Source organism: Chiloscyllium plagiosum, chromosome 14 (assembly GCF_004010195.1).
Source record: "Chiloscyllium plagiosum isolate BGI_BamShark_2017 chromosome 14, ASM401019v2, whole genome shotgun sequence".
NCBI lineage: Eukaryota > Metazoa > Chordata > Chondrichthyes > Orectolobiformes > Hemiscylliidae > Chiloscyllium > Chiloscyllium plagiosum.
The window spans coordinates 4,067,800-4,094,848 of record NC_057723.1 but is presented as its reverse complement, the minus strand read 5'-3'; the positions used below and the strand labels follow the sequence as shown (position 1 = coordinate 4,094,848).

General features: G+C 40.6%; 2 protein-coding genes across 8 annotated transcripts in view; both read left to right on the top strand.

Moving 5' to 3' along the window:
* LOC122556872 (protocadherin gamma-A9-like) overlaps positions 1-2,285 on the top strand; it is a 21,597-nt gene extending 19,312 nt beyond the window's left edge. Inside the window, exons 5-6 of the mRNA XM_043704128.1 lie at positions 68-675; positions 2,247-2,285. Of these exons, the coding sequence (XP_043560063.1) occupies positions 68-675; positions 2,247-2,285 (647 nt within the window). The remainder of the gene's footprint in view (positions 1-67; positions 676-2,246) is intronic.
* Positions 1-27,049, top strand: part of LOC122556420 (protocadherin beta-15-like) — a 200,098-nt gene that overhangs the window by 81,450 nt on the left and 91,599 nt on the right. The window contains exon 1 of one of the 7 annotated variants that reach the window (XM_043703035.1): positions 7,812-10,840. The exons of 5 other annotated variants lie outside the window; for them this stretch is intronic. In XM_043703035.1, coding sequence (XP_043558970.1) covers positions 8,372-10,840 — 2,469 coding nt within the window. In that variant the 5' untranslated portion in view covers positions 7,812-8,371. Of the gene's footprint in view, positions 1-7,811; positions 10,841-19,585; positions 22,287-27,049 lie in introns of those variants that run through there. One more of the 7 variants, XM_043703036.1, reaches the window with a different exon arrangement.

Genomic DNA, 27,049 nt, shown 5'->3' with positions numbered 1-27,049 from the left:
CACAATGCTCGCCTTTCTTATTCGATTTTTCAAGCTACCCAGCATAATCTTTTTACTATTTCACCAGACTCTGGGGAGATTTGGACAATCCGTCGTATCGTTTCTCGAGATGCCTCAAAGCAAAGGTTGGTGGTTCTGGTAAAAGATAATGGATCACCGTCTCTTTCTGCCTCAGTGACCATTATCTTATCTGTGATTGGTGGAGAAGCTGAAACATTCCCCAGTGTCGCTGGTTCATCTGAAAATCCTGGGTTCAGTGCTGATCTGAGCCTTTCCTTGGTCATCGCATTAGGAACCATTTCTAGCATTTTTCTCGTCATTTTAATTATTCTTGCTGTGAAGGTTCATAAAAGCAGGAATTCACTTGGTGGTCATCATTGTTCTCTGGGAGTTTGTTGTTGCCTTCAAACCAGACATTCTCTGAATGGAATTCAAAAAGCTAGTAGAGACCTCCAGATACCCCCAAATTACGTTGAGGTATTCGGTGGTGACCCACTTTCTCAGAGTTTCCGCTATGAGTCGTGTTCAACGTTGCAGTCAACACGGCGAGACTACATAACACCCAACAAATACAGGTCATCCACGGACAAAAAGTTTGCCCAGAATGATTACATTGGGAAACAGGATCCAGAGTTGCTGCATACTGAGAAGTTTAACAATCCTTTGAACATTGAGGTGAGCCACTTCGAGAATGGGAATAGGATGCTGGCAGCTTTGATTTGTTTTTGGGTTTTTTTCAGGCAACTTGAGCATCAATGTTTGGCGAACATTAATGTATAGCTCCAGTTGTCCTGAAGAAAGTGGTTTCCAGATGCCTTCCTCAACTGATATCTTCCATGTGGCATTGGTGTATTCACCCGCATTGAAGAAGGAAATCCTCCAAATTGATTCCACTACATTTTTGGCCCATGTTTTACTTCCAGGCCAGGACAGTCTGTACTAGGCCAAGCTGTTTTTCTTGCATCTGTTATTCTTGTCCTTCTCGGTGCTACTTGTCGTGCATTTGCAAAGAATATCACAATAGATTTGGTAAGTTGCTGCCACGCATCTTGTACGTGGTACACACTGTTGCCACTGTGCATTGATGGTGGAAGGAGTAGATCTTGAAGGTATTATGTGGTATGCCAGTAAAACGGGCTTCCTTGTCTTTGATGTCGTTAAATATCTTGAGTGTTGTTGGATATGCATACCTCTAAGAAAATGATGCTCATTCCATCGCACTCCTAATTTGTGCCTTCACGATTCTGCACGTGTCCAGGGAGTTAGGGGATGCAATACCTGTTCTGAGTTAGTGGGTTCTGACTATCTGTTGTCGCCACCATACTTTTCTACTGCTTGTCAGTTAGCTCAGTTGGCAGGTGTGTAATGCAAATTAGCACCAACAGGAGTTCAATTCCTGCATTGGTTGAAGTTCGCATGAGTGATTCTCCTTCTTGACCTCTCTCTCACCTGAGGTGATGGCTCTTAGGTTAAACCACCACCACACATCCCTCCCAAGTACGCAAACAATCCTAATGATCAGAAAGACTCTGGTGACTTTAACTTTTACGATTCCAATTTCGGGTCTATTGGTAAACAACCAGAGGTTGATCTTTGGATGTACAAAACATTCAGAACATACAAAATTTGTAAACAATGTAAGTGTTTATTTAATGTATATAGATACATACTTAATTTCCTGCGTCAAGCCAACGTCTTCTCACATTTCCTGATTCAATAGTAATACCTCCAGAGATTTGTTTATTTTTCTAATTCACTCATGGGTGTCGCTAACTGGCCACCATTTATTGCTTGTCCCCAGTTGCCCTTGAGAAGGTGGTAGCAAGCAGCCTTCTTAAACCGCTGCAGTCCATATGCTGTACTTTGACCATTAGGAAGGATTTCCAGGATTTTGACCCAGCGGTAGGCAACATATTTCTAAGTCAGGATGGTGAGTGACTTGGAGAGAAATTTATAGGTGGTGGTGCTCCCGTGTATCTGCCCCCTTTACTCTTCTGCATGGGAGAGGTCATGGATTTGGAAGGTGCTGTCGAAGGAGAGTTAGTGAATTTCTGTAGCACCTCTTATCAATGTCATACACTGCTGACACTGAGCACTGGTGGAAGGAATCGATCCTTATGGCTGTGGTGCCAATCAAGTGGGCTGTTTTGCCTTGGATGGTCTCAAGATTTTTGCGTGTTTTTAGGGTTGCACCCATTCAAGCAAGTGGGAATTATTCTATCACACTGCTGACTTGTGTCTTGTAGGTGGTAGAGAGGCTTCAGGGAGTCGGGGGGCTGAGTTAGTCGCCAAGGTATTCTTCATCTCTGACCATGCTTTTATTTTCAATTGATAACTTATGATCACCCCGTTTTAGAAAAGATATTATTAAGCTGGAGAGGGTTCAGAAGAGATTTACTATGATGTTGCCGAGAATCCAGGGTTTAAGTTATAACGAGATGCTCAATAGGCTGGGAGTTTTTCACTGGAGCATGGAGGCTTATCAAATCATGAGAGATATGCATAACGTGAATAGCAGGTGTCTTTTCCCTAGAGTGGGAGATTTCAAGACCATGGGGCATATTTTTAAAATTTTAAAAGATACGAAGAGTGCCTTTTTTATCGCACAAAGTGGCTTGTCTATGAAATGACCTTCCAGAGGAAGTGGTGGATGAGATTACAGTGGCAACATTTACAAGACGTTTCGAGAAGTACATGAACAAACAATTTTTGGAGGGCTATGGGCCAAGCAGAGGCAGGTGAGACTAGTTCATTTTGAGATTATGGTAGGCGTGGAATGGTTTGCTAGAAAGGTCTGTTTCAATGCTGTGTGACTCTATGTCACTACTGTGATTAAATGTAACTTCAGTAAGTTTTGATGTCATGTTTACCAGTTGCTCTGTGGTCGACATCATTTTAGGATTCTTTTGAAGTATATAGTTGCTTATCTATTAGCATTGAAAATATGGACATGACAAAGTACAAAGAACAGCACAGCAGAGGACAAGTCATTTGGCCCACCAAGACTGCAACAACACATAATGCCTTTTGAAACTAAAAACCTTTTTATCATCTACATAGTCTGTATCTATCGGTTCCTTACCTATTCACATATTTGCCTCTTAAATGTTCTTATTGTAATTGCCTCCACCAAATTCTCTGATAGCTCATTCCAGACACTGACCACCCACTGTTTAAAAGCATGCTTCTTAAATCTCCTTTAAACCTGTTTTAGCTTAAACCTGTGTTCCCTAGTAATTGACAGTTCTTCCCTTGGGAAAATACCCTGACTATCCATCCAATCCGTGCCTCATCCTCTACCCACGCTCTTTAATCAAGTAGAAGTTAACTGTGCAGTAACACCTTTCGGTTTAGATGTTCCCATACAATTACGGAGGACTACAGTCCTAACCAGAGGTTGTGAAGTAGTTCTGCAATGGTTAGATTTGAAAACAGATCCAAACAAAGAAGATTTGAACTTGCTGAGGATTCTCAGAAATTCGAGCAAAATCTTCTTGATAGTTTTTGATTGTATATGACAAAATGCAGTGAACACTAAATCCCACTTTTGAATATATGGTGAGTAATACTATGAATTGAGAGAGTATGCCATGCCTTTACACCCTATTTAGAATACAACTCGACGAGGCCTGTTTACCACCCACTAATCAATACCCCATATTCAGGAGAAAGTGAGGGCTGTAGATCAAAGTCGAGAGTGTGTGGTGCTGGAAAAGCACAGCAGGTCATGCAGCATCTGAGGAGCAGGAGAATTGATGTTTCGAGCAGGATGAAGGGCTTCTGCCAGAAACGTCAATTCTCCTGCTCCTCGGAACCTGCACGGCCTGCTGTGCTTTTCCAGCATCACAATACTCCATACTCAGTCTATTACCATCTGATAACCAACCCTAGAGAGAATACTAAGCCAGCCACAATCCATCTTGCATCAGACACTTATGTTGTACTTCAATAAAATGTGCGAGAGAAACTCAGCAGACCTAGTTGCATCTGAGGGGAGAGAAAAAGAGTTCATGTTTTGAATCCAACATGGCTTTCCAACGAACATTCCATAAAAAATTAAGACATTGACTCTGTTTCTCTGTCTGAAGATTTTGCGAGACCTATTGATCTTCTCCAGCACGTTTTGTTTTTAATTCAGATCTTCAGCATCCACAATATTTTAATGTATTCGTACTTGTCGACCATTTCTTTACTTCCAGTGATCCTGTTATTGATTCATAAAATATTGCCACTGTGGATGAGTAAGTAATAAATAGTAAATGTTGTTAAGTCTGGTTAAATTCGGTTAAGTACTTTCGAATGGTGAAGCACCAGAAAATGAATAGATAGTGTAATAAGTAGGGTCTAAAGAATCGTGCTTAGTCGAAGGAGAAGGTAACCCTGATCTGGTTCTTCACCATAAGGCATCTCACAAGTAATATTTCCAGAAAGGGAACTGAATTACAAATTAAATTTTAAAAATCTTAGTTTAAATTACACAGCTATAAACGTGAAACGCAACTAAAAAAAAGTCGTCAAAATTTCAAGAAATAGTGTGTATGGTGATTGGTTGAACGTTAAAGCTCCTGACTGACCAATCAGAAGCTGTAAAATGAGTGGAGATCTTCACTAACCCCTTGCCTGCTCACACACAATCAGATACAGTGGAGAATGAAATGGCGAACTGTGGACTATTTTTGATGCTTATGAGGTTATTGAGGTTTTTCAGAAAAATAGCAATGTTTGTCGGGAAAATCTCAGTTAACTGGACAACCCGAACACATTTTATGCAAATTCTCAAAAAGTGAGTTGTTAGGGTATGGAATGAACTCCAGGAAAATGTGGTGGAGGCAGCTCCAATTGCGGAATTCAAGGGGGCATTGGAATTTTTAAAAATAAAATGTGCATGTATATGGAAAAGGCAGGCTATTGACACTAGGAAATGGAACTGAAATGAATAAAAGAGACAGTACAGACAGATTATACTGAATCTTTTCCTTCTGCTTTGTCATAATTCTGTGATTCCTTGATATGATTATCGAAACTGTTCAAAATACATTTCAATACATTACAGATAAGATTGCATTGGATTTTGACACTCAAAGAACTGATGGTAGTTCAATTGTTACATGGAAGAATTGGAATTGTTGTGTAAAATTGTGAGGTTTTTTGCCAATACACAAGAAAATTGGACTGAGTGAGGAACTGTTAATCTAAAAAGTGTTGATTTTAAACACTTACAAGTGTGGGATTGTCATAATTTCATTCGGGAACTTGCAACTTAGTTTACAGTACATACTTAAACCTCCTATTCTCTTGTCAGGGAAGAGATTCCAGTGCTTTCTCAGGTTATTTATATGCTTAGATTTCACAAGGCGCTTACAGTTCATGACAGAGTTTGAAGACCAAAGAGAACACGTCCTAGTCATTTCATAGTACACAACACGTGGACTTTATGGAGGCAGTCTTGAATCTATTGCTTTTAAAATGTCTCTGAATTACATGAGCATACTTTATTCATGTAAGTACATTTTTCAGTGAGCCAAAATCGGATGGACAGTCAGTGGAGTGAAAGAGAACTCCTTATTTTCATGGCGGCATTTCACAATTAGAAAAGTTGTTTGAAGATATCCAGTCATATGACACAGAAACAGGCCCTTCAATCATACTCTTCTATCCCGACCAGGTTTCTGAAACTAAACAACATTTGACAAATATCCCTCTAAATCTTTCCTATCCATGTATCTGTACAGACTGAAAAGTATCTAATTTGGAAAATATGTATGTATATGCAGGTATCATCAATTACAAGAAGTAAGTAAAAAGGGAATGATCATAAATCAAACACTGATTGTAGAAAACCAGAAATAAAACAGAAACTAAGGTCAGAACTAGACTATTTAGCTGTCAAACCTGCTCCACCATCCGATATATTCCTGCCAATTTCTCTATTTTAAGACTTATTCCTCCTTTTACCCAATATCCTTTATGCATTTAAAATCTAAATATTTATCTATCCCTTTCTGAAGTACGTTCAATGAAATGGTCCCAATAGTGTTTTATGGTAGACAATTCCATAGGATCATGACCAATACAGCAAAGCAGGCCTGCACAGTGGCTCAGTGGTTAATACTGCCATCTCATAGCAACGGCGACCTGGGTTCAAGTCCAACCTCAGGTGCACTATCTGTGTGGAATGTACACATTCTCCCCATGCCTATGCCGGTTTCCGCTGGGCGCTCTAGTTTCTCCTACAATTTAACGTTAACCAAATTAGGTGATTGGCCAAGCTAGACTATCCAGAGTGTTCAGGCATGTGTTGGTTAGGGGCAGTAGCCATGGGAAATGCACGGGTACAGGGATGTTGTAGGGGAATATATTTGGGTGGGATGCTCTTTGGAGGGCTTGAGTGGCCTGTTTCTATACTCTGGGAATTCTGTTCTTTTAATCAATATTTCCACAACTCCATTTTAAATAGTCCACCCTGTATCCTGACACTGTGACCCCTGGTTCTGGACATCCCAGCAAGGAAAACATCTTCCCTCTGTCCAGCCTGTTAAATTTTGAATGTTTCAATCAAATTTCCACTTATCCTTATAAGACCTCATGATTACTAAACCAGTTGAAACTTCTTAGCGAGTAATCCTAAGATCTTCTATAATCCAACTATGAAAAGTATATCCTTTCTCAGGGAAAGACAGTAAACCTGCATGCAATACTCAAGATCCAATTTCACCAAGCTCTGTAGTAGTACGATATCCCTACTTCTGAATGCATACCTTATATGAAATGAAAGACAATATACCCGGTATCTGGCTACTTTCATTGGCTGGCATACAGTGACACCAGATTCTTTTGTATATTCACATCCAGATGTCTTCTTGCATTCTCGCTCATGACTCATAATCCCACTCAGTTTTGTGACATCACCAAACTTGGAAATGTTACATTACAATTGGTTCCCTCATCCAGCTTAAGTATACATGTCATAAATAGATGGGACCCAAACACCAATCCTTGCAGAATCCCAGTATTAACTCCCTGACACTGAAAAACAAGTCCATTTATTCACTATTTCTGTTTACTCTCTTTCAATCAAACTTAAACCCATGACAATTTAATAAACTACGCCATATACAATTTATTTTTGTGCACTAAATTCATTTGTGCATTTTTATCACGTTCATTATCCAACATCATGTAGGTATTAATGTAGGTATTAATTTCGCAAACTGAAAATGTGCATTTGGGCTCATTTGAAAGTGAATCAGTTCGAACCCTGACAAATTAATATGCTAGCATTAGTCAAATTCATTGCTTGAGCAGTTCTGAAATGGTCTTACTGGTCAAATATACATTTTGTGCCGAAAATACAATGCTGTCCCTCATCTTTGGAGGCCTCTGTGACTGCATGTTTTCGAGCAGCTGATGGAACTACATGTATCACCCAGCTGAGAAAACAAGGGTTCACGAATTGTGCATTTAATATTTTGAAAGCGACTGATTACCTTAAAAATAACACACTAAGTAACTTGGACCAGAGTGTAAGACCTGAGCAATGGATATATAGTTCTGCATATGATTGTCCATAATCAACCAATGTCTCAGAGTTGGAATATTTTCACAGATTAATGTATTTATTACGGAATGAATGGACATTAATACAAGTAAAACTGGATGTTTAAATGGAGTCTGAAAATAGAAGTTAAACTCTAGTCATTCCTACTGCCTCATTACCGAAGAGAATAATGAAAAGACTGTGTGCCTATGGTGAGAAATACCGAAACTGGGAACAGAATGCAATGACAGAATGACCATACCTGAACCTTTAAGTAAATAATGCTTACACACTAATGAGGCAGATCGCATATGTTATTTTATTCTTATTTCTCCTAACATACATAGTGTGTTATCATTTGGTTCTAGAAGGAACATTAGGCACGGGATAAACAATACATTGACGTACATCTTCAAATATTTTTTATTGTGCAACAATAAATCAAGATATTTGCAATCGCTTCAGAATGCCCAGCTTTAAGAAACCAACGGTGAGTTGATTGGTCGAATTTAAACATGCTGCTATTCACCAATCAGAAGCTGAGATGGTTGATATGGGATCCGGACAGCCCCTTCACTACCCAGACACCATCACGTCCGATCAGACACACTGTAAAATTGGATCGCAAGCAGCTCCGTAGGAATTGCTCACCAATCGACTGAACATATCAAAGAAAATAGAAGATTTAAATCATATAATCATTGTGATTCACGAAACATCCAGGTACTTACTACTTCGCAGTTGCTTTCGATGTAAGAAAAATGATATAATGATGAAGAGAATAATTAATGCTGCGGGTACATATTGAAATAAGGGGAATGTTTGACCCTGGAAATGAGATATAAAATATATTGGCTTCTAAAATGCCAATTCTTGTACTGCATGTTCTCTTCTTGGAATCTAGTGTTTGGACAGATTCGTTATTTGATTCCTGAAGAACTGCAACTCGGCGCCTTTGTTGGGAATATCGCTGAGGATCTCAGCTTGGATATAAAGCAGCTCTCGGCTCGCAATTTACGGATAGTAGCCGTGCCCAAGAAACAATATGTGGATATAAATTTGGACACTGGCATTTTAATTGTGACGAAAACAATTGACAGAGAAGAGATTTGCGGACCAAGTCTCAGTTGTGCACTAAGCTTGGACGTGTTCCTTGAAAATCCCTTAAAGCTGTACCAGGTTACAGTGGAGATTCTCGATGTAAATGACAATGCTCCCAGTTTCCCAAAGACACAATTTCGCCTAGAAATGTCAGAGCTTTCTATTCCAGGAACGCGTTTTCCACTCGAAGCTGCGCACGATCTGGACGTTGGAACTAACTCCGTACAAACCTATGAGCTCCTTCCGAACGATTATTTTATTCTCGATGTGCAAATGCGCGGTGGTAAAGTGAAGTCTCCAGTGCTGGTGGTACAACGTTCCTTGGACAGAGAAACGGAATCCAGCTACAGGTTGACGGTGACAGCGAAGGACGGTGGTGTCCCTGTCAGATCGGGCACGGCTCAGGTCACAATTGTTGTAAACGATGCAAACGACAATGCTCCTGTCTTCCCGCAGTCAGTTTACAGAGTCAGTCTATTGGAGAGTGTAGCCGCAGGAACGCAGGTAATCATATTAAATGCCACTGACTTGGACAGTGGTGTCAATGGAGAGATAAACTATTCTTTTGGTAGCCACACTTCAGCTACAGTTCGGGAACTGTTTTCCGTGAATTCTAAAACTGGTGAACTACGAGTGAAAGGCAAATTGAACTATGAAGAAAACGACGCCTTTGAAATTAACATACAAGCAACAGACGGAGGTCCTCACGCTATGTCGGGGCACTGTGATGTTTTGGTAAATATTATTGATGTGAATGACAATCCACCTGAAGTAATTTTGACGTCTTTATCACTTACAATCTCAGAAGATGCACCAGTCGAGACTGTAGTCGCTCTGTTCACTGCTGCAGACAAAGATTCGGGTACAAACGGGCAGGTACAGTGCCACATTTCAAATAAGCTACCATTTAAACTGGATTCCTCTCTAAAGAATTATTATGGAATACTCGTTCATCGTCCACTGGATCGTGAAAAAACCGCCAAGTATGACGTTACAGTAACATGCGAAGATTTCGGAAATCCTCCTCTTGCATCCGAGAAAATCATTCGAGTCGAGGTTTCCGATATAAACGACAATGCGCCCCATTTCAGACAATCTTTATTTACAACAAACGTAATGGAGAATAACGAAATAGGTGCTTCTATATTTTTCCTTACAGCCTTTGATGCCGATATTGGAATGAACGCTCGACTGAAATACTCTCTCCTGGACACTCCGATTCAGAACGCCTCCGTGTTCAATTACATCTCTATTAAATCGGACACTGGTATCATATTCGCGCAGAGAGCTTTCGACTACGAGGAAATAAGAAACTTTCAGTTTCAAGCTCAGGTCATGGACTCCGGGACGCCATCACTCGCAAATAATGTTTCAGTGGATGTTATTATCCTCGATCAGAATGACAATGCTCCAATCATTGTGCAGCCATTAGTCGAATTTGGATCAACAGCAGTAGAGACAATATCCAGGTTTGCAGAACCAGGGTCTTTAGTGGCCAAGGTATCCGCCATTGACGCTGACGCCGGTCACAATGCTCGCCTTTCTTATTCGATTTTTCAAGCTACCCAGCATAATCTTTTTACTATTTCACCAGACTCTGGGGAGATTTGGACAATCCGCCGTATCGTTACTCGAGATGCCTCAAAGCAAAGGTTGGTGATTCTTGTAAAAGATAATGGATCACCATCTCTTTCTGCCTCAGTGACCATAATCTTATCTGTGATTGGTGGTGAAGCTGAAGCTTTCTCGAACATCAGTGGTTCATCTGAAAATCATGGATTCGAGCCAGATCTGAGCCTTTCTTTGGTCATCGCATTAGGAACCATTTCTAGCCTTTTTCTCGTCATTTTAGTTATTCTCGCTGTGAAGGTTCATAAAAGCAGGAATTCACTTGGTGGTCAGCACTGTTCTCTGGGAGTTTGTTGTTGCCTTGAAACCACACATTCTCTGAATGGAATTCAAAAGGCTAGTAGAAGCCTTCAGATACCCCCAAATTATGTTGAGGTATTCGGTGGCGACCCACTTTCTCAAAGTTTCCGCTATGAGTCATGTTCAACATTGCAGTCAATGAGGAGAGACTACATAAGTCCCAATACATCCAGGCCATCCACGGACAAAACGTATGCCCTGACTGATTATATTGGGAAACAGGATCCAGAGTTGCTGCATACTGAGAAGTTCAGCAACCCTTTGAGCAATGAGGTGAGTCACTTTGAAAATGGGAATAGGTTCTTGGCAGCTTTGATTTGTTTTTGCTTGTTTTATATTTTCAAGCAACGTGAGCATCACTGTTTGGCCAGCATTATTGTATGACCCCAGTTGTCCTAAAGGAAGTATGTTCTAAGTGCTGTCCATGAGGGCCCTATATTTAGTAAGGAACTCCTCCGATTTGACTCCACAATGCTCCATGTTATACATCCAGACTAGGACAGTCTGTGCTATGTCAAGTTGCTTTTCCTGCATCCATTAGTCTTGTCCTTCTAGGTGCATTCGCAGTAGACTTGGTAAGTTGCTGCAATGCATCTTGTATGTGGTACACACTGTTGCCACTGTGCATTGATGGTGGAAGGAGTGGATATTGAAGATATTATATGATATGTCAGTCAAAAAAGCTGCTTTGTCCTGGGTGGCGTTAAATATCCTGAGTGTTATTGGATATGCATACAACCAAGCAAATGGAATTCATTCCAACACAGTCCTAATTTGTGCCTTCACTCTTCTGGACGGGCCTGTGCAGTCAGGAGAGGCGATACCTGTTAAAAAAATTGTGGGTTCCGACTGTCTCTTGTAGCCACCATACTTTGCAGCTGGTTGTCAGTTAGCTCAGTTGGTTGGATGGCAGATTTATAATGTAAAATAACACCAACAGGCGTTCAATTCCTGCATTGGTTGAGGTTCCCATGAATGATTCTGCTTCTTGAACTCTCCCACACATAAGGTTAAACCACCATCACTCAACCCTCCCTAATACCCAACCCTAGGGCGGCACGGTGGCACAGTGGTCAGCACTGCTGCCTCACAGCGCCAGAGACCCGGGTTCAATTCCCGCCTCAGGCGACTGACTGTGTGGAGTTTGCACATTCTCCCCGTGTCTGCGTGGGTTTCCTCCGGGTGCTCCGGTTTCCTCCCACAGTCCAAAGATGTGCAGGGTCAGGTGAATTGGCCATGCTAAATTGCCCGTAGTGTTAGGTCAGGGGTAAATGTAGGTGTATAGGTGGGTTACGCTTCGGCGGGTCAGTGTGGACTTGTTGGGCTGAAGGGCCTGTTTCCACACTGTAAAGTAATCTAATCTAATCTAATCTAATACGCGATTAATCCTAATGATCAGAAGGACTATGGCAACTTCACCTTTTACTATTTCAATTTCGGGTCAATTGGTAAACAATAAAGGTTGATCTTTGGATGTACAAAAAAAAATGCATCTTTTGCAAACTATTTAAGTGTTTATTTAGTGTATATAGATGCATACTTAATTTCCTGCATAATATCAATTTCTTCTCAGATTTTCCGATTCAATGGTGGTATCCCCAGAGATTTGTTTTTTTTTAATTCACTCATGGGGGTCGCTAACTGGCCACCATTTATTGCTTGTCCCCAGTTCACCTTGAAAAGGTGTTAGGGAACTGCCTTCTTAAACTATTGCAGTCCATTTGTTGTAGTTTGACCCACAATGCCATTAGGAAGGAATTCCAGGATTTTGACCCAGTGGTAGGCAATATAGTTCCAAGTCTGGATGGTAAGCGGCTTGGAGAGGAACTTATAGGTGGTGGTGTTCCCGTCTATCTACCACCCTTAACCTTCTGCGTGGGAGAGGTCATGGATTTGGAAGGTGCTGTCTAAGGAACTTTTATGAATTTCTGCAGCACTTCTTGTCGATGTCACACACTGCTGATACTGAGCATTGGTGGTGAAAGGAGTGGATCCTTATGGATGTGTTGCCAATCAAGTAGGTTGCTTCGCCCGGGTTGGTGTCAAGATTTTAGGGTTGCACCCATCCAAGCAAGTGGGGAATATTCTATCACACTGCTGACCTGTGTCTTGTAGGTAGTGGAGAGGCTTTGAGGAGTCAGGAGGTGAGTTAGTCACCATAATATTCTTAGCCTCTGACCATTCTTTTGTTCACAATCTATAACTTCCAATCGCCCTGTAATAGAAATGATATTATTTAGCTGGAGAGGGTTCAGAAGAGATTTACCAGGATGTTGCTGAGAATGCAGAGTTTAAGTTGTAAGGAGACGCTGCATCGTCTGGGAGTTTTTCACTGCAGCACAGAAGGTTGAGGGGTGACCTTATAGAGGCTTATCAAATCATGAGAGATATACATAAGGTGAATGGCAGATCTCTTTTCACTAGGGTGGAAGATTTCAAGGCCATGGTGCATAATTTTAAGGTGAAAGGATAAAACTTCTACAAAGACATGAGGAGTGCATTTTTATTGCAGAGAGTTGTTTGTGTGTGGAATGAACCTCCAGAGGAAATGGTGGGTGTGATTACATTGGCAACGTTTAGAAAATGTTTCACTGAGTACATGTACAAGTTTGGTTGGATATGGGCCAAGCAGAAGCAGGTGGGACTAGTTCAGTTTGCGATTATGGGTGGTGTGGAATGGTTGGCTAGAAAGGTCTGTTTCAATGCTGCATGACTCTATGACACTACTGTGATTAAATGTAATTTCAATAAGTTCTGAATTCATGTTTACTAGTTGTTCTGTGTTCACTATCGTTTTAGGATTCTTTTTAAGTATATAGTTGCTTATCTATTAGCATTGAAAATACAGACATGACAAAATACAAAGAACAGCGCAGCACAGGACAAGCCATTTGGCCCACCAAGACTGCAGCAACACATACTGCCTTTTGAAACTAAAAACTTTTTTTCATCTACATGGTCTGTATCTATCTGTTCCCTACCTATTCACATATCTGACAAGATGCTGCTCAGTTGTTCTTATTGCAATTGCCTCCACCACATTCTCTGATAGCTCATTCCAGACATTGACCATCCACTGTTTAATAACATGCTTCTTCCATTTCCTTTAAATCTGTTTTAGCTTAAACCTGTCTTCCCTAGTAATTGACAGTTCTTCCTTTGGGAAAATACCCTGCCTATCCATCCAATCCGTGCCTCATTCACAACCCACACTCTCTCATCGTGGACATTCACTGTGCAGCAAAGACCTTTCGGTTTAGATGTAGCCACACAAGTACAGAGGATTGCAATTCTAACCAGAGGTTGTAAAGTAAGTATGTAACGGTTGGATTTGAAACTAATCCAAAGAAAGAAGATTTGAACTTGCTGATGGCTCTCACAGAAATATGAGCAAATTCAATTAATCTTCTTGATCGTTTTTGATTGTGTATTATATAATGCAGTAAACAGTAAACCCACTCTTGCATACATGTGATTAATTATATGAATTGAGGGGCTACGCTGTGTATTTGCACACTGTTTAGAATGCAAACGCGATGAGGCCTGGTACCCCAACCACTAAACAACACCTTACTCTCTATTTATTCCCATCTGTTAATCAACCCCAGAGAGAATAGTAAGCCAGCCACAAACCATCTTGCATCAGACACTTATACTTCAATAAAATCAAAATCTTTGAGAAAAATTCAACAGATCTGTTTGCATCTGAAGAGAGAGAAACAGAGTTCATGTTTTGAATCCAATATGACTTTGCATCGAACATACCATAAAAATTAAAACGTTAACTCTGTTTCTGACTCTAAGATTCTGCCAGACCTATTGAGTTTCTCCAGCACGTTTTGTTTTTAATTCAGATCTCCAGTATCCACAATATTTAACGTTATCATACTTGTCAACTATATCTTTACTTCAAGTGATCCTGTTATTGAGTCATAAAATGTTGTCACAGTGGATGAGTAAGTAATAAATAGTAAATGTTGATAAGTCGATGGTTAAATTCGATTAAGCACATTTGAATGGTGAAGCACCAGAAAATGAATGGATAGTGTAAAGAAATGTGCTTCTCAGAAAAAAAGGTAATCCTGAACTGGTTAGCCACTATAAGCTATCTCACAAGTAATATTCCCAAAAAGGGAACTAAAATTACAAACAAAATAAAAACGAAATAATTGCGCAACCATAAATCTTAAACTTACCTAAAAAAAACTGTCAAGACTTCAAGAAGTAGTCTGCACAGTGATTGATTGAATGTGAGAGCTCCCTACTGCCCAATCAGAAGCTGAAACGTGAGTGGAGTTCTTCACTATCGTCTTGCCTGCTCAAACATAATCAGATACAGTGGAGAATGGAATGGCGAACTGTGGACTATTTGTAAGGTTTATGAGGTTATTGACGTTTTTCAGAAAAATAGTAATGTTTGTCGGGAAAGTCTCAATGAAGTGCAAAACCTGAATATATTTTATGCAGATTATCACAAAATGAGTTGTTAGGGGATGGAATGCACTCCATGAAAATGTGGTGGAGGCAGTTTTGATTGAGGCATTCAAGAGACCATTGCATTTTTAAAAATATTATGACGTGGGAAAAGGTAGTCTATTGAAACTAGGTAATGCAATTGGAGTAGATGAAAGAGAAAATTCAGACACAATATACTGAATTTTCTCTTTCTGCTTTGTCATAATTCTGTGATTCTTTGATATCGTTATCAAAACTATTTAATATCCATTTCAATACATTACATATAAGACTTGCTTTGAATTTTGTCACTCACAGTAGTTCATGTGTTTCATATGAAATTGGAATTGTTGTGTAAAATTGTGATTGTTTTACCAATAGACAAGAGGATTTGGCTGTTTTAGGAGCTGTTAATCGAAAAAGAACTGATTTTAAATCCTTATAGCTGTGGGATTGATATAATCTCATCCAGGAAATGGCAACTTAGTTTACACTTACATACTTGAATCTTCTGGTCTCTTGTCAGGGAAGAGATTCTGGTGCTTTCACGGGTTATTTGTATGCTTTGACTTCACAAGGTGTTTACATTTCACGACAGAGTTTGAAGAGCAAGGAAGACACTTCTGATTCATTTCCTGGAACACAAGAGTTCTTTGAGGAAGTGACCAAGATGATAGATGAAAGAAGGGCTGTAGATGTCAGATACATGGACTTTAGTAAGGTGATTGATAATGTTCCTCATGGTAAACAAATGGAGAAAGTGAAGTCATATGGTGTGCAGAGTGTTCTAGCTAGATGGATAAAGAACTGACTGAGCAACAAGAGACAGAGAATAGGGAATTTCTTGAAATGGAGCAAAGTTACCAGTAGGTTTCTACAGGGATCAGTGCTGGGGCCATTGTTGCTTGTGATATACACACATGATCTGAAAGAGGACATTAATTGGTCTGATCAGTCAGTTTGCAGGTGACACAAAGATTTGTGGAGTAGCCGAAAGCATAGGGGACTGTCAAAGAATACAGGAGAATATAGATAGACTGGAGAGTTGGGCGGAGAAGTGGCAGAAGGAGTTGAATCCAGGCAAATGTGAGGTGATGCATTTTTGGAACTCTAATTCTAGAACAAACATACTGTAAACGGAAGAGCCTTGGGAAAAGTTGATGAGCAAAGAGATCTGGGAGTTCAGATCCATTGTACACTGAAGGTGGCTCCACAGGTAGATAGAATGGTCAAGAAGGTATGCTTGCCTTCATCGGACGAGGTATTCAGTGTAAGAGCTGGCAGGTCATGTTAAAATTGTACACGACTTATAGTGGCCCACATTTAGAATACTGTGTGCAGTTCTGGTCGCTACATTACCAAAAGGATGTGGACACTTTGGAGAGAATGCAGAGAAGATTTACAAGGATGTTGCCTGGTATGGAAGGTGCTATCTATGATAGCAGTTGAGTAGTTTAGGATTGTTTTCATTAGAAAAAAGATATTGGGAGGAAACTTGATTGAGGACTACAAAATCATGAAGTGTATAGACATAGTGGATAGAGATAAGCTTTTTTCCCAGGGTGAGGGATTCAATAACGAGAGGTCACACATTCAAGGTGAGAGATGAAACATTTCAGGGGAATACACGTGAAAAGTACTTTACAGCGAGGGTGATAGGTGCCTCTAACTCGTGGCCAGCAGAGGTAGTAGAGGCAGCCATGATAGATCCATTCAAGGTGCATCTGGACAGATGCAGGAGTAAATGGAGAGCAGAGGGATACAGATGCTTAAGAATTGGGCGATAGGTTTAGACAGTGGATATAGATTGGCTCAGACTGGGAGGGCCGAGGAGTCTGTTCCTGGGCTGTAAATTTCATTTGTTCCTTTTACACCACGTGGACTTTATGGAGCCAGTCTTGAATCCCTAGCTTTTAAAATGTTTCTGAATTACACGAGCATACTTTATTCATGTAAGTACATTTTTCAGTGAGCCAACATTGGGTGGATAGTCAGGTGAAAGAAAAATCCTTATTTCCATGGTGGCATTTTACAATTAGAAAAATTGTTTGAAGATATACAGTCAGACAACATAGAAACAGGCCCTTCCGTCAGACTCTTCTATCCTAACTAGGTTTCCGAAACTGAACTGCATTTGTCAAATATCCGGCTAAATCTTTCCTATTATTGTATCTGTGCGGACAGAGAAGTATCTAATTTGAAAAATAAATATGTATATGCAGGTATCATCAATTAAATGAAGAAAGTAAACCGGGAATGATCATAAACCAAATAGGTGAAAGCAGAAAAATGAAAATAAAACAGAAACTAAGGTCAGAACTAAACTATTTGGCTGTCTAGTCTGCTCCACCATCCGATATGTTCATACCAAATCCTTTATTTTAAGACTTATTCCTCCTTTCTCCCCAATCACCTTGATGTATTTAACATCTAAATATTTATCTATCTCTTTCTGAAATACTTTAAATGGCATGACTCTCTTCGTCTTGTATGGCCGAGAAGCCCATAGCCTTAAAACCATTACAATGAAGAGGGGCTGCACAATGGCTCAATGGTTCACACTGCTGTCTAAGTGCACCAGGGACCTGGATTCAATTCCAGCCACAAGCAACTGACTATATGGAGTTTGCATATTCTCTCTGTTTCTGCTTGGTTTTCCAGTTTCCTCCCAGAGTCCAAAGATGTGCAAATTAGGTGGATTGGCCATGCTAAATTACCTGGATTGTTCAGGCATGTATATGTTAGGTGCATCAGCCATGGGAAATGTGGGGTTCGAGGGATGGACCTGAGTGGGATGTTCTTCAGAGGGTTTCTGTTAACTTTATGGGCCGAATGGCCTGTTTTCACACTGTGGACATTCTGTTCTATTCAGTCAATGTTTCCACATCTCAGTCTTAAATGGTTCATCCCAAATCCTAAGACTGTGACCCCTGGTTCTGGACATCCCAACAAGGAAAAACATCTTTCCCCTGCCCAGCCTGTTCAACATTACATGTTTCAATCAAATCTCCTCTCATCTTTATAAGCCCTCGTGATTGCAGAACTAGTCAAAGCTTCCCATGCGGTAATCCTACCACGACATTATTACTCAAGTGAAATCTCTTCCACAATCCCTCAATGACAAGTATATCCTTTCTTAGGGAGAGATAGTAAACCTTCATGCAATACTCAAGGTGCAATTTCACCAAGCCCTGTAATAGTAAGATATCCCTGTTTCTGAATGCATACCTTTTTAAAATGAAAGACGAAATCCCCTGCCTGACTTCATTCATTGACTGGCATACAATAACACCAGATTATTTTGTATATCCACATCTAGATGTTGCCTTGCATTCTTGCTTGTGACTCGCAATCCTACTCAGTTTTGAGTCATCACCAAACTTGGAAATGCTACATTACAATTGGTTCCCTCATTCAGGTCATTCATACATGCCATAAATAGTTGGGGCCCAAACACTGATCCCTGCAGAACCCCAGAACTCACTTCCTGCCAGTGAGAAAAAAAATACCCATTTTCTTTCACAATTTCTGTTTACTCTCTATTAATCAATTTTCAATCCATGACAACTTAATAACCTACATCAAATGCAACTTATTTTTGCTCACTAAATTCATTTTATCAGGTTCATTACACAACATCATATGGGTATTATTTTAACAAATTGAAAATGTGAATTTGGGCGCATTTGAAAGTGAATCATTTCGAACCCTGACAACCCTATGTTGGCATTCGTCAAATTCATTGCTTGAGCAGTTCTGAAATGGTCTTACTGGTCAAAAATACATTTTGTGCCTTCAAAATGGAATGCTGTCCCTCGTCTTTGGTGGCCTCTGTGTTTGCATGTTTTCGAATAAGTGATGGAACTACGTGTATCATTAAACTTAGAAAACAACTGTTCACATATGTGTGCTTTTAATGTTTTGAAAGCAACACATGACCTTAAAATAACACACTTTATAACTTGGACCAGAGTGTAAGACCTGGGTAAGGGATAAGTAGTTCTGCATATGATTCTTCATAATCATCTGTGGCTCAAGGTTGAGTTATTTCACAGATTAATATATGTATTTTGCAGACAAAGGAAATTAATACAAGTGAAACTAGATCGTTATATGGAGCCCGAATTTATTGTCTTATGACCGTGGAGAGCAATGAAATGATTGCTGTTCCTATGATGAGATATACCTAAATGGGGGACAGAATGCAATAATAAAATAACCATAGCTGAATTAAAAAGTAAGTAATACTTACACACAAATGAGACAGATGGCGCATGTTCTTTTATTCTTATTTCTTCTAACATACGTAGTATGTTATTAGTTGGTTCGAGAAGGAACTTTGGGAATGGGGAGAAGCAATACCTTGACAAACATTTTCAATTTTTTTAATTGTGCAACAATAAATCTCGGTGTTTACACTCACCACAGAACGCCCAGCTTTAAGAAATCAACAATAATATGATTGGTCGAATTTAAACATGCTGCTATTCACCAATCAGAAGCTGAGATGTGATTCGGGATCCGGACAGCCCCTTCACTACCCAGACACCACCACGTCTGATCAGACTCAGTGTAAATTGGATTGCAAGCGTCTCGGTACGAATTGTTCACGAATCTACTGAACATTTTAAAGAAAATAGAAGATTTGATTGATATAATCATAGCGATTCGCGAAACGTCCAGGTATTTACTACATCTCAGTTGCTTTCGATAGAAAAAACAATCATGTAGCTGTCAGGAGAATAACTAATGCTGCGGGTACATCCTGAAATAAGGGGAATGTTTGACTCTAGAAATGAGATATAAAATATATTGGCTTCTAAAATGCCAATTCTTGTACTGCATGTTCTCTTCTTGGAATCTAGTGTTTGGACAGATTCGTTATTTGATTCCTGAAGAACTGCAACTCGGCGCCTTTGTTGGGAATATCGCTGAGGATCTCAGCTTGGATGTAAAGCAGCTCTCGGCTCGCAATTTGCGGATAGTAGCCGGGCCCAAGAAACAATATGTGGATATAAATTTGGACACTGGCATTTTAATTGTGACGAAATCAATTGACAGAGAAGAGATTTGCGGACAGAGCCTCAGTTGTGCACTAAGCTTGGACGTTTTCCTTGAAAACCCTTTAAAGCTGTACCAGGTTACAGTGGAGATTCTCGATGTAAATGACAATGCTCCTAGCTTTCCAAATACACAATTCCACCTAGAAATGTCAGAGCGTACTATTCCAGGAACGCGCTTTCCACTCGAGTCTGCGCACGATCTGGACGTTGGAACTAACTCCGTACAAACCTATGAGCTCCTTCCAAACGATTATTTTATTCTCGATGTACAAATGCGCGGTGGTAAAGTGAAGTCTCCCGTGCTGGTGCTACAGAGCTCCTTGGATAGAGAAAAGGATTCTAGCTACAGGTTCACGCTGACAGCCAAGGATGGCGGTGTCCCTGTCAGATCGGGCACGTCTCAGGTCATAATCATCGTAAAGGACGTAAACGACCATGCTCCTGTCTTCCCCCAGTCAGTTTATAGAGCCAGTCTATTGGAGAATGCAACCACAGGAACGCAGGTAATCAGATTAAATGCCACTGACTTGGATGGTGGAGCGAACGGAGAGATCACCTATTCGTTTGTTAGCCACACTTCAGCTCGAGTTCGGGAACTGTTTGTCGTGAATTCCAGAACTGGTGAAATCAGCGTGAAAGGCAAGTTGGACTATGAAGAAAACGACGCCTTTGAAATTAACATACAAGCTACAGACGGAGGTCCTGACGCTCTGTCGGGGCACTGTGAGGTTTTGCTAAATATTATTGATGTGAATGACAATCCACCTGAAGTAACTTTAACGTCTTTATCGAGTATAGTCTCGGAAGATGCACCAGTCGAGACTGTAGTCGCTCTATTCACTGCAGCAGACAAAGATTCGGGTACAAACGGGCAGGTACAATGTCGTATTTCAAATAAGCTTCCATTTAAACTGGATTCCTCTCTAAAGAATTATTATGGAATACTTGTTCATCGACCACTGGATCGTGAAAATACCGCCAAGTATGACGTTACTATAAAATGCTCAGATGCAGGAAATCCTCCTCTTACATCCGAGAAAACCATTCAGGTAGAGGTTTCCGATATAAATGACAATGCGCCCCATTTCAGGCAATCTTTATTTACAACAAACGTAATGGAGAATAATGCTGTAGGCGCTTCTATATTTTTCCTTACAGCCGTTGATGCCGATATTGGAATGAACGCTCGACTGAAATACTCTCTCCTGGACACTCCGATTCAGAACGTCTCCCTGTTCAATTACATCTCTATTAACTCGGACACTGGTGTCATTTTCGCTCAGAAATCTTTTGACTACGAGGAATTGCAAAACTTCCAGATTCAAGCTCATGTCATGGATTCTGGAACGCCATCACTCACAAGTAATGTTTCAGTGGATGTTATTATCCTCGATCAGAATGACAATGCTCCAGTCATTGTGCAGCCATTAGTCGAATCTGGGACAACAGCAGTCGATACAGTATCCAGGTTTGCAGAACCAGGGTCTTTAGTGGCCAAGGTATCCGCCACTGACGCTGACGCCGGTCAGAACTCTCGCCTTTCTTATTCGATTTTTCAAGCTACCCAGCATAATCTTTTTACCATTTCACGAGACTCTGGGGAGATTTGGACAATCCGTCGTATCGTTGCTCAAGATGCCTCAAAGCAAAGGTTGGTGATTCTGGTAAAAGATAATGGATCACCATCTCTTTCTGCCTCAGTCACCATTATCTTATCTGTGATTGGTGATGACGCTGAAACATTCTCCAACGTCATTGGTCCATCTGAAGACCACGGATTTAATCCTGATCTGAGCCTGTCCTTGGTCATCGCATTAGGAGCAATCTCAAGCATTTTTTTCGTCATTTTAGTTATTCTCGCGGTGAAGGTTCATAAAAGCAGGAGTTCGCTGAGAGGTCAGCACTGTTCCCTGGGAGTTTGTTGTTGCCTTGAAACCACACATTCTCTGAATGGAATTCAAAAGGCTAGTAGAAACATACAGATTCCCCCAAATTACGTTGAGGTATTCGGTGGTGACCCACTTTCTCAGAGTTTCCGCTATGAGTCATGTTCAACGTTGCAATCAACGAGGCGAGACTTCGTAGCTCCTAACACACACAGGTCATCCACGGGCAAAACGTATGCCCAGAATGATCGTATTGGGAAACCGGATCCAGAGTTGCTGCATACTGAGAAGTTCAGCAACCCTTTGAACAACGAGGTGAGCCACTTCAAAAATGTGAATAGATTCCTCGCAGCTTTGATTTTTTAAAGAAATGTTATTCTTTGAAGCAACGTGAGCATCGCTGTTCGGCCAACTCTTTTATATGGCCCCAGGTGTCCTGAAAAAAGTGGTTTCTAAGTGTCTGCCTCGATTGATATCTTCCATGTGGCGTTTGTGCATCCTCCCTCTCCTTAGAAAGGAGTTCCCACTATTTGACTCCACGACAATGTTGGAACCATATTTAGCTTCCAGGTCAGCATAGTCTGTGCTGTTTCAAGTGGCTTTACTCGCATCTGCTATTCTTGTCCTGCGAGGTGCTAAATGTTATGCATTTTCAAGGAATATCCAAGAGGCCTTGGTGAGTTTCTGCAGTGCATCTTACAGATGGTACACAGTGGTCATTGTGCATTGACGGTGGAGGGAGTAGATATTGAAGATATTATGTGGAATGTAAGTTAAACGGTCCTTGTTGGCATTACATTTCTTGAGTGTTACAGGAGATGCATACCTCCAGACAAATGGAACTCATTCCATTATACTCCTAATGTTTGCTTTAAAATGCTGGACTGCTCTGGAGAGTCAGGAGAAAGTGAGGACTGCAGATGCTGGAGATCAGAGCTTAAAAATGTGTTGCTGGAAAAGCGCAGCAGGTCAGGCAGCATCAAAGGAGCAGGAGAATCGACATTTTGGGCATAAGGGCTGAAGAAGGGCTTATGCCCGAAACATCGATTCTCCTGCTCCTTTGATGCTGCCTGACCTGCTGCGCTTTTCCAGCAACACATTTTTAAGCTGGAGAGTCAGGAGCTGAGATACTTGCCCAGAATTACTGGGGTTTGATCTCCTCTTCTCGTCACCGTACTTGTCTCATTTTGCTTGTCTGTTCGCTCAGTTGGTGACATGGCTGGTTTGCAATGCAAAGCAACACCAACAGGTGTTCTATTCCTGAATTAGTTGAGGTTACCATGAAGGATGTTTCTTCTTGACCTCTCCCTCACCTGAGGCGTGGTTTTCCTTCGGTTATACCATCGCTGGTCATCCGTCCCATATGAGAGAGCAGCCCTAATGATTAGTAGGACTATGTCAATTTTATCTTATACCATTTCAATTTCTAGTTGGTGAGTAAACAGCAGAAGGTTGATCTTTGGATGTAGCAAACAAATCAGAAATGCATCTTTGCAAATATGGGAATCTGAGTTTGTGACTATGAATATATAATTAATGTCATGTGTAATAACAATTCTTCTCAAAATTCCTGATTTATTGCTGCGTGGTCATATCTCCAAACATTTTTTTTTAAATTCATTCATTGGACATGGGCATCGCTGGCTCACCAGCATTTAATGCCCGACCCCCTTTGACCCTGAGAAGGTGGTGGTGAGCTGACTTCCTGAACCAAGATGTGGGGAGTGGGGGGGTGCCGATGTTGGACTGGGGTGGACATAATTAAAAATTTCACAACTCCAGGTTATAGTGTAAAAGGTTTATTTGGAAGTCCAAGCTTTCAGAGCACTGCTCCTTTGTTAGGTAGCTAGTCTTTTTTTTAACGCAGAGTATAATTCAGTGACTGTGCCTTTTTATTGTATTTAATAAAAATCCAAAACGTGTACAGTACTGTTGTCTTCAAATGAAGATTTAAAATCTGAATTGACTATACTCAAAAAGCATGGAGGATATAAATCTTAATGCATTGCAAATAAACAGGATGTCCAGGATGTGCAAAGTAGGTCTCTAAGAAGTCTGATGACGAAACAAAATAAGGCCAAACAGTCTGTTTTACACGTGGAACAAGTAGTCAATAAGGTGCAGCATTTCATCCTACAGCTTTACTTAAAAGTACTTGGTAGTACAGAACTTAAAACAATACTAAAAGATAAAAGCTTGTTATGTTTCACAGTGCTGATGAGTTCAATCCAAAAGTGTGAACTTCTTTAGATTGCAAAATGCTTATCACTATTTGACGAAGAAGCAGCACTCTGAAAGCTTGTACTTCCAAAAAACCTGTGGGAATATAACCTGGTGTGGTGTGACTTTTAACTTCTCGAATCACAGCAGTCCATATGCTGTTGGTTAACACAGAATGCTGTTGGGAGGTATTTCAGGATTTTCACCCAGCAACAGACAATAAATTTAAATTTAGGATGGTGAGTGGCTTGGAGTGGAACCTATAGGTGGTGTTGTTCCCATGTATCTTCTTTATCCTTCTGCATGGAGGTGATCACAGATTTCGAATGTGCTGTCTCAGGAGCTTTACTGAATTTCTACAGCGCATGTTGTCGAGAGTACACATTACTGCTCCTGAATATCGGTGGTGGAAGGAGTGGATGCTTTGGATGTGTTGCTAATCAAGTGGGCTGCTTTTTTTTCTGGATGTTGTCAAGATTTTTGAGTGTTTTTAGGTTAGCATTAATCCAGGACTCGTGCCTTGGAGATGGTGGATAGGCTTTGGGGAGTTGTGAAGTGAGTTACTTTCTAGTACTTGATCTGCCCTTTTTACAATCTACAATTTAAAATCACTCTGTTATAAGAAGGATATTATTAAGCTGGAGAAGGTTTAGAGGAGATTGACCAGGATGTTTCCTTGAACGGAGTGTGTGAGGTATTAGGAGAGGCACAATCAGGTGGGACATTTTCCACTGGAGCCTAGGAGGTTGAGGGTGAACTTACAGAGATTTGCAAAATCATAAGGCGTCCAGATAAGATGAAGAGCAGGTGTATTTTCACTGTGGTTGGAGGTTTAAAGACCAGAGGACATATCTTTAAGGTGAGATGAGAAACATTTTCAAAAGGCAGGATGGGCAATTTTCTTTTACACAGAGAATGGTTCACCTGTGGAATGAACTTCCAGAGAAAGTGATGGATGTAATTACAGTTACAACATTTAAAAGGCGGTTAGATAAGTACATGAATAAGAAATATTTGGATGGATGTGGGCCAAACACAGGCAGGTGGGTCTAGGTTAGTTTGGGGTTCAGCGTAGAATAGTTGGACTGAAGGGTCTCAGTACTTAGAACTTAGAATCCCTACAGCGTGGAAACAGGCTCTTTGGCCCAACAACTTTATACCGACACTCTGAAGAGTATCCTGCCCAGACCCATTTCCCTACCCTTTTCCTCTACATTTACCCCTGACTAATGCACCTAACCTACTCATCACTGGACTCTGTGGACAATTTCACATGGCTAATTCACCTAACCTGGACATCTTTGGATTGTGAGAAAAAACCGGAGCACCCAGAGGAAACCCACATAAACATGGGGAGAATGTGCAAACTCCATACAGACAGTCGCCCGAGGCTGGAATCAAACCAGGGTCCCTGACACTGTGAGGCAGCAGTCCTAACCACTGAGTCACTGTGCTGCCCAAACTGTATGACTTGACGAGTCTACTGTGATTAAGTGCAATTTCAGTACGTTATGAATTCATTTTTAGTAGTTGCTCTGTGGTCCACATCATTTAAGGGTTGTTTTTAAATGCATAGTTGCTTCTCTATAAGCATAGAAAGTGCACACTCTGCGAAAAAGAGCAATGAGCCATTTGGCCCACCATGAGTGTACAAAAAAATGATGCCTTTATAATCCAAAAATCTTTTGCAGCTACATAGTCTGCATCCTCCTGTTCCCTGCTTACTCATTTATCTATCAAGACAACTCTTAAACGTGGCTGTTGTATTCATTTTCACCACCTTCTCTGATAGCACAGTCGAAGCACTTAATACCCTTTGTATTTAAAAATTGCTTCCCACATATTCTTTAACCTTACTCTTTTATCTTAAACCTAGTAATTGACATTTCAACCCTGGGTGAGGGGGTGGGCTAGGGGGGAACACCCTGACTATCCATTCTATCCATTCTTCATCCACCACCTACACTCTGTAATCATTTATATTTTAAGTGTGTGATAAAGAATTAGATGTACCCACAGAAGTACAGAATATGTTCATTGACAGCAGGATTGCAGTCCCAACCAAGCTTGCAGACTAGTTGTGTAATAGCTGGATTTGAAATAGATCCAAACAACGAAGATTTAAACTTGCTGAGGGCTCTGACAGAAATGACTCTCCCCACCATTGTTTCGAGAAAAAAGTCGAGCAAAATCAATTAATAATTTTGATAACTCTGGAACTCCCCTAGACATGCAAATAAATTGCCCTATGTCTGTATAAATGCAATTGCAAGATTGCATCGAAGCAGTTAATGGTATATGCAGTACTTAAAGTCATGTATTCATATTATGGTCGTTTCCTGTATAATGCATTAAACAGTAAATCCCACGATTGCATGCATGGCGAGCAATAATATCAATTGAGGGATTATACCATCTATTTCCACATTGTTTGGCATACAAACTCGACCAGGCCTGTTTTTTTCACCCACTGCACAATCCTCACTCTTCCACCACTCTCATCCTTTCCCCAACCAATTAGTGAATACAAAGCCAGCCTTAATCCATCTTCCATCGGACACTGAAATTATACAGAAATAAAATCAAAATGTGTGAAAGAAACTCAGCATACCTGGTTACAGCTGACAGAGAAAAACAGCGTTCATATTTTGAGTGCAATATGACTCTCCATCGAACGTTTGACAAAAACTTAGAACATTAATTCTGTTTCTCTCCCAAAAGATTCTGCCAGACACATTGAGTTTCTGTAACACATTTTGCTTTGAATTCAGATCTACAGTGTTCACAGTATTTTACCTTTTATTTTACAGTAATCATACTTCTCAGCTACTTATTTGTTTAAAGTGATCCGGTTATTA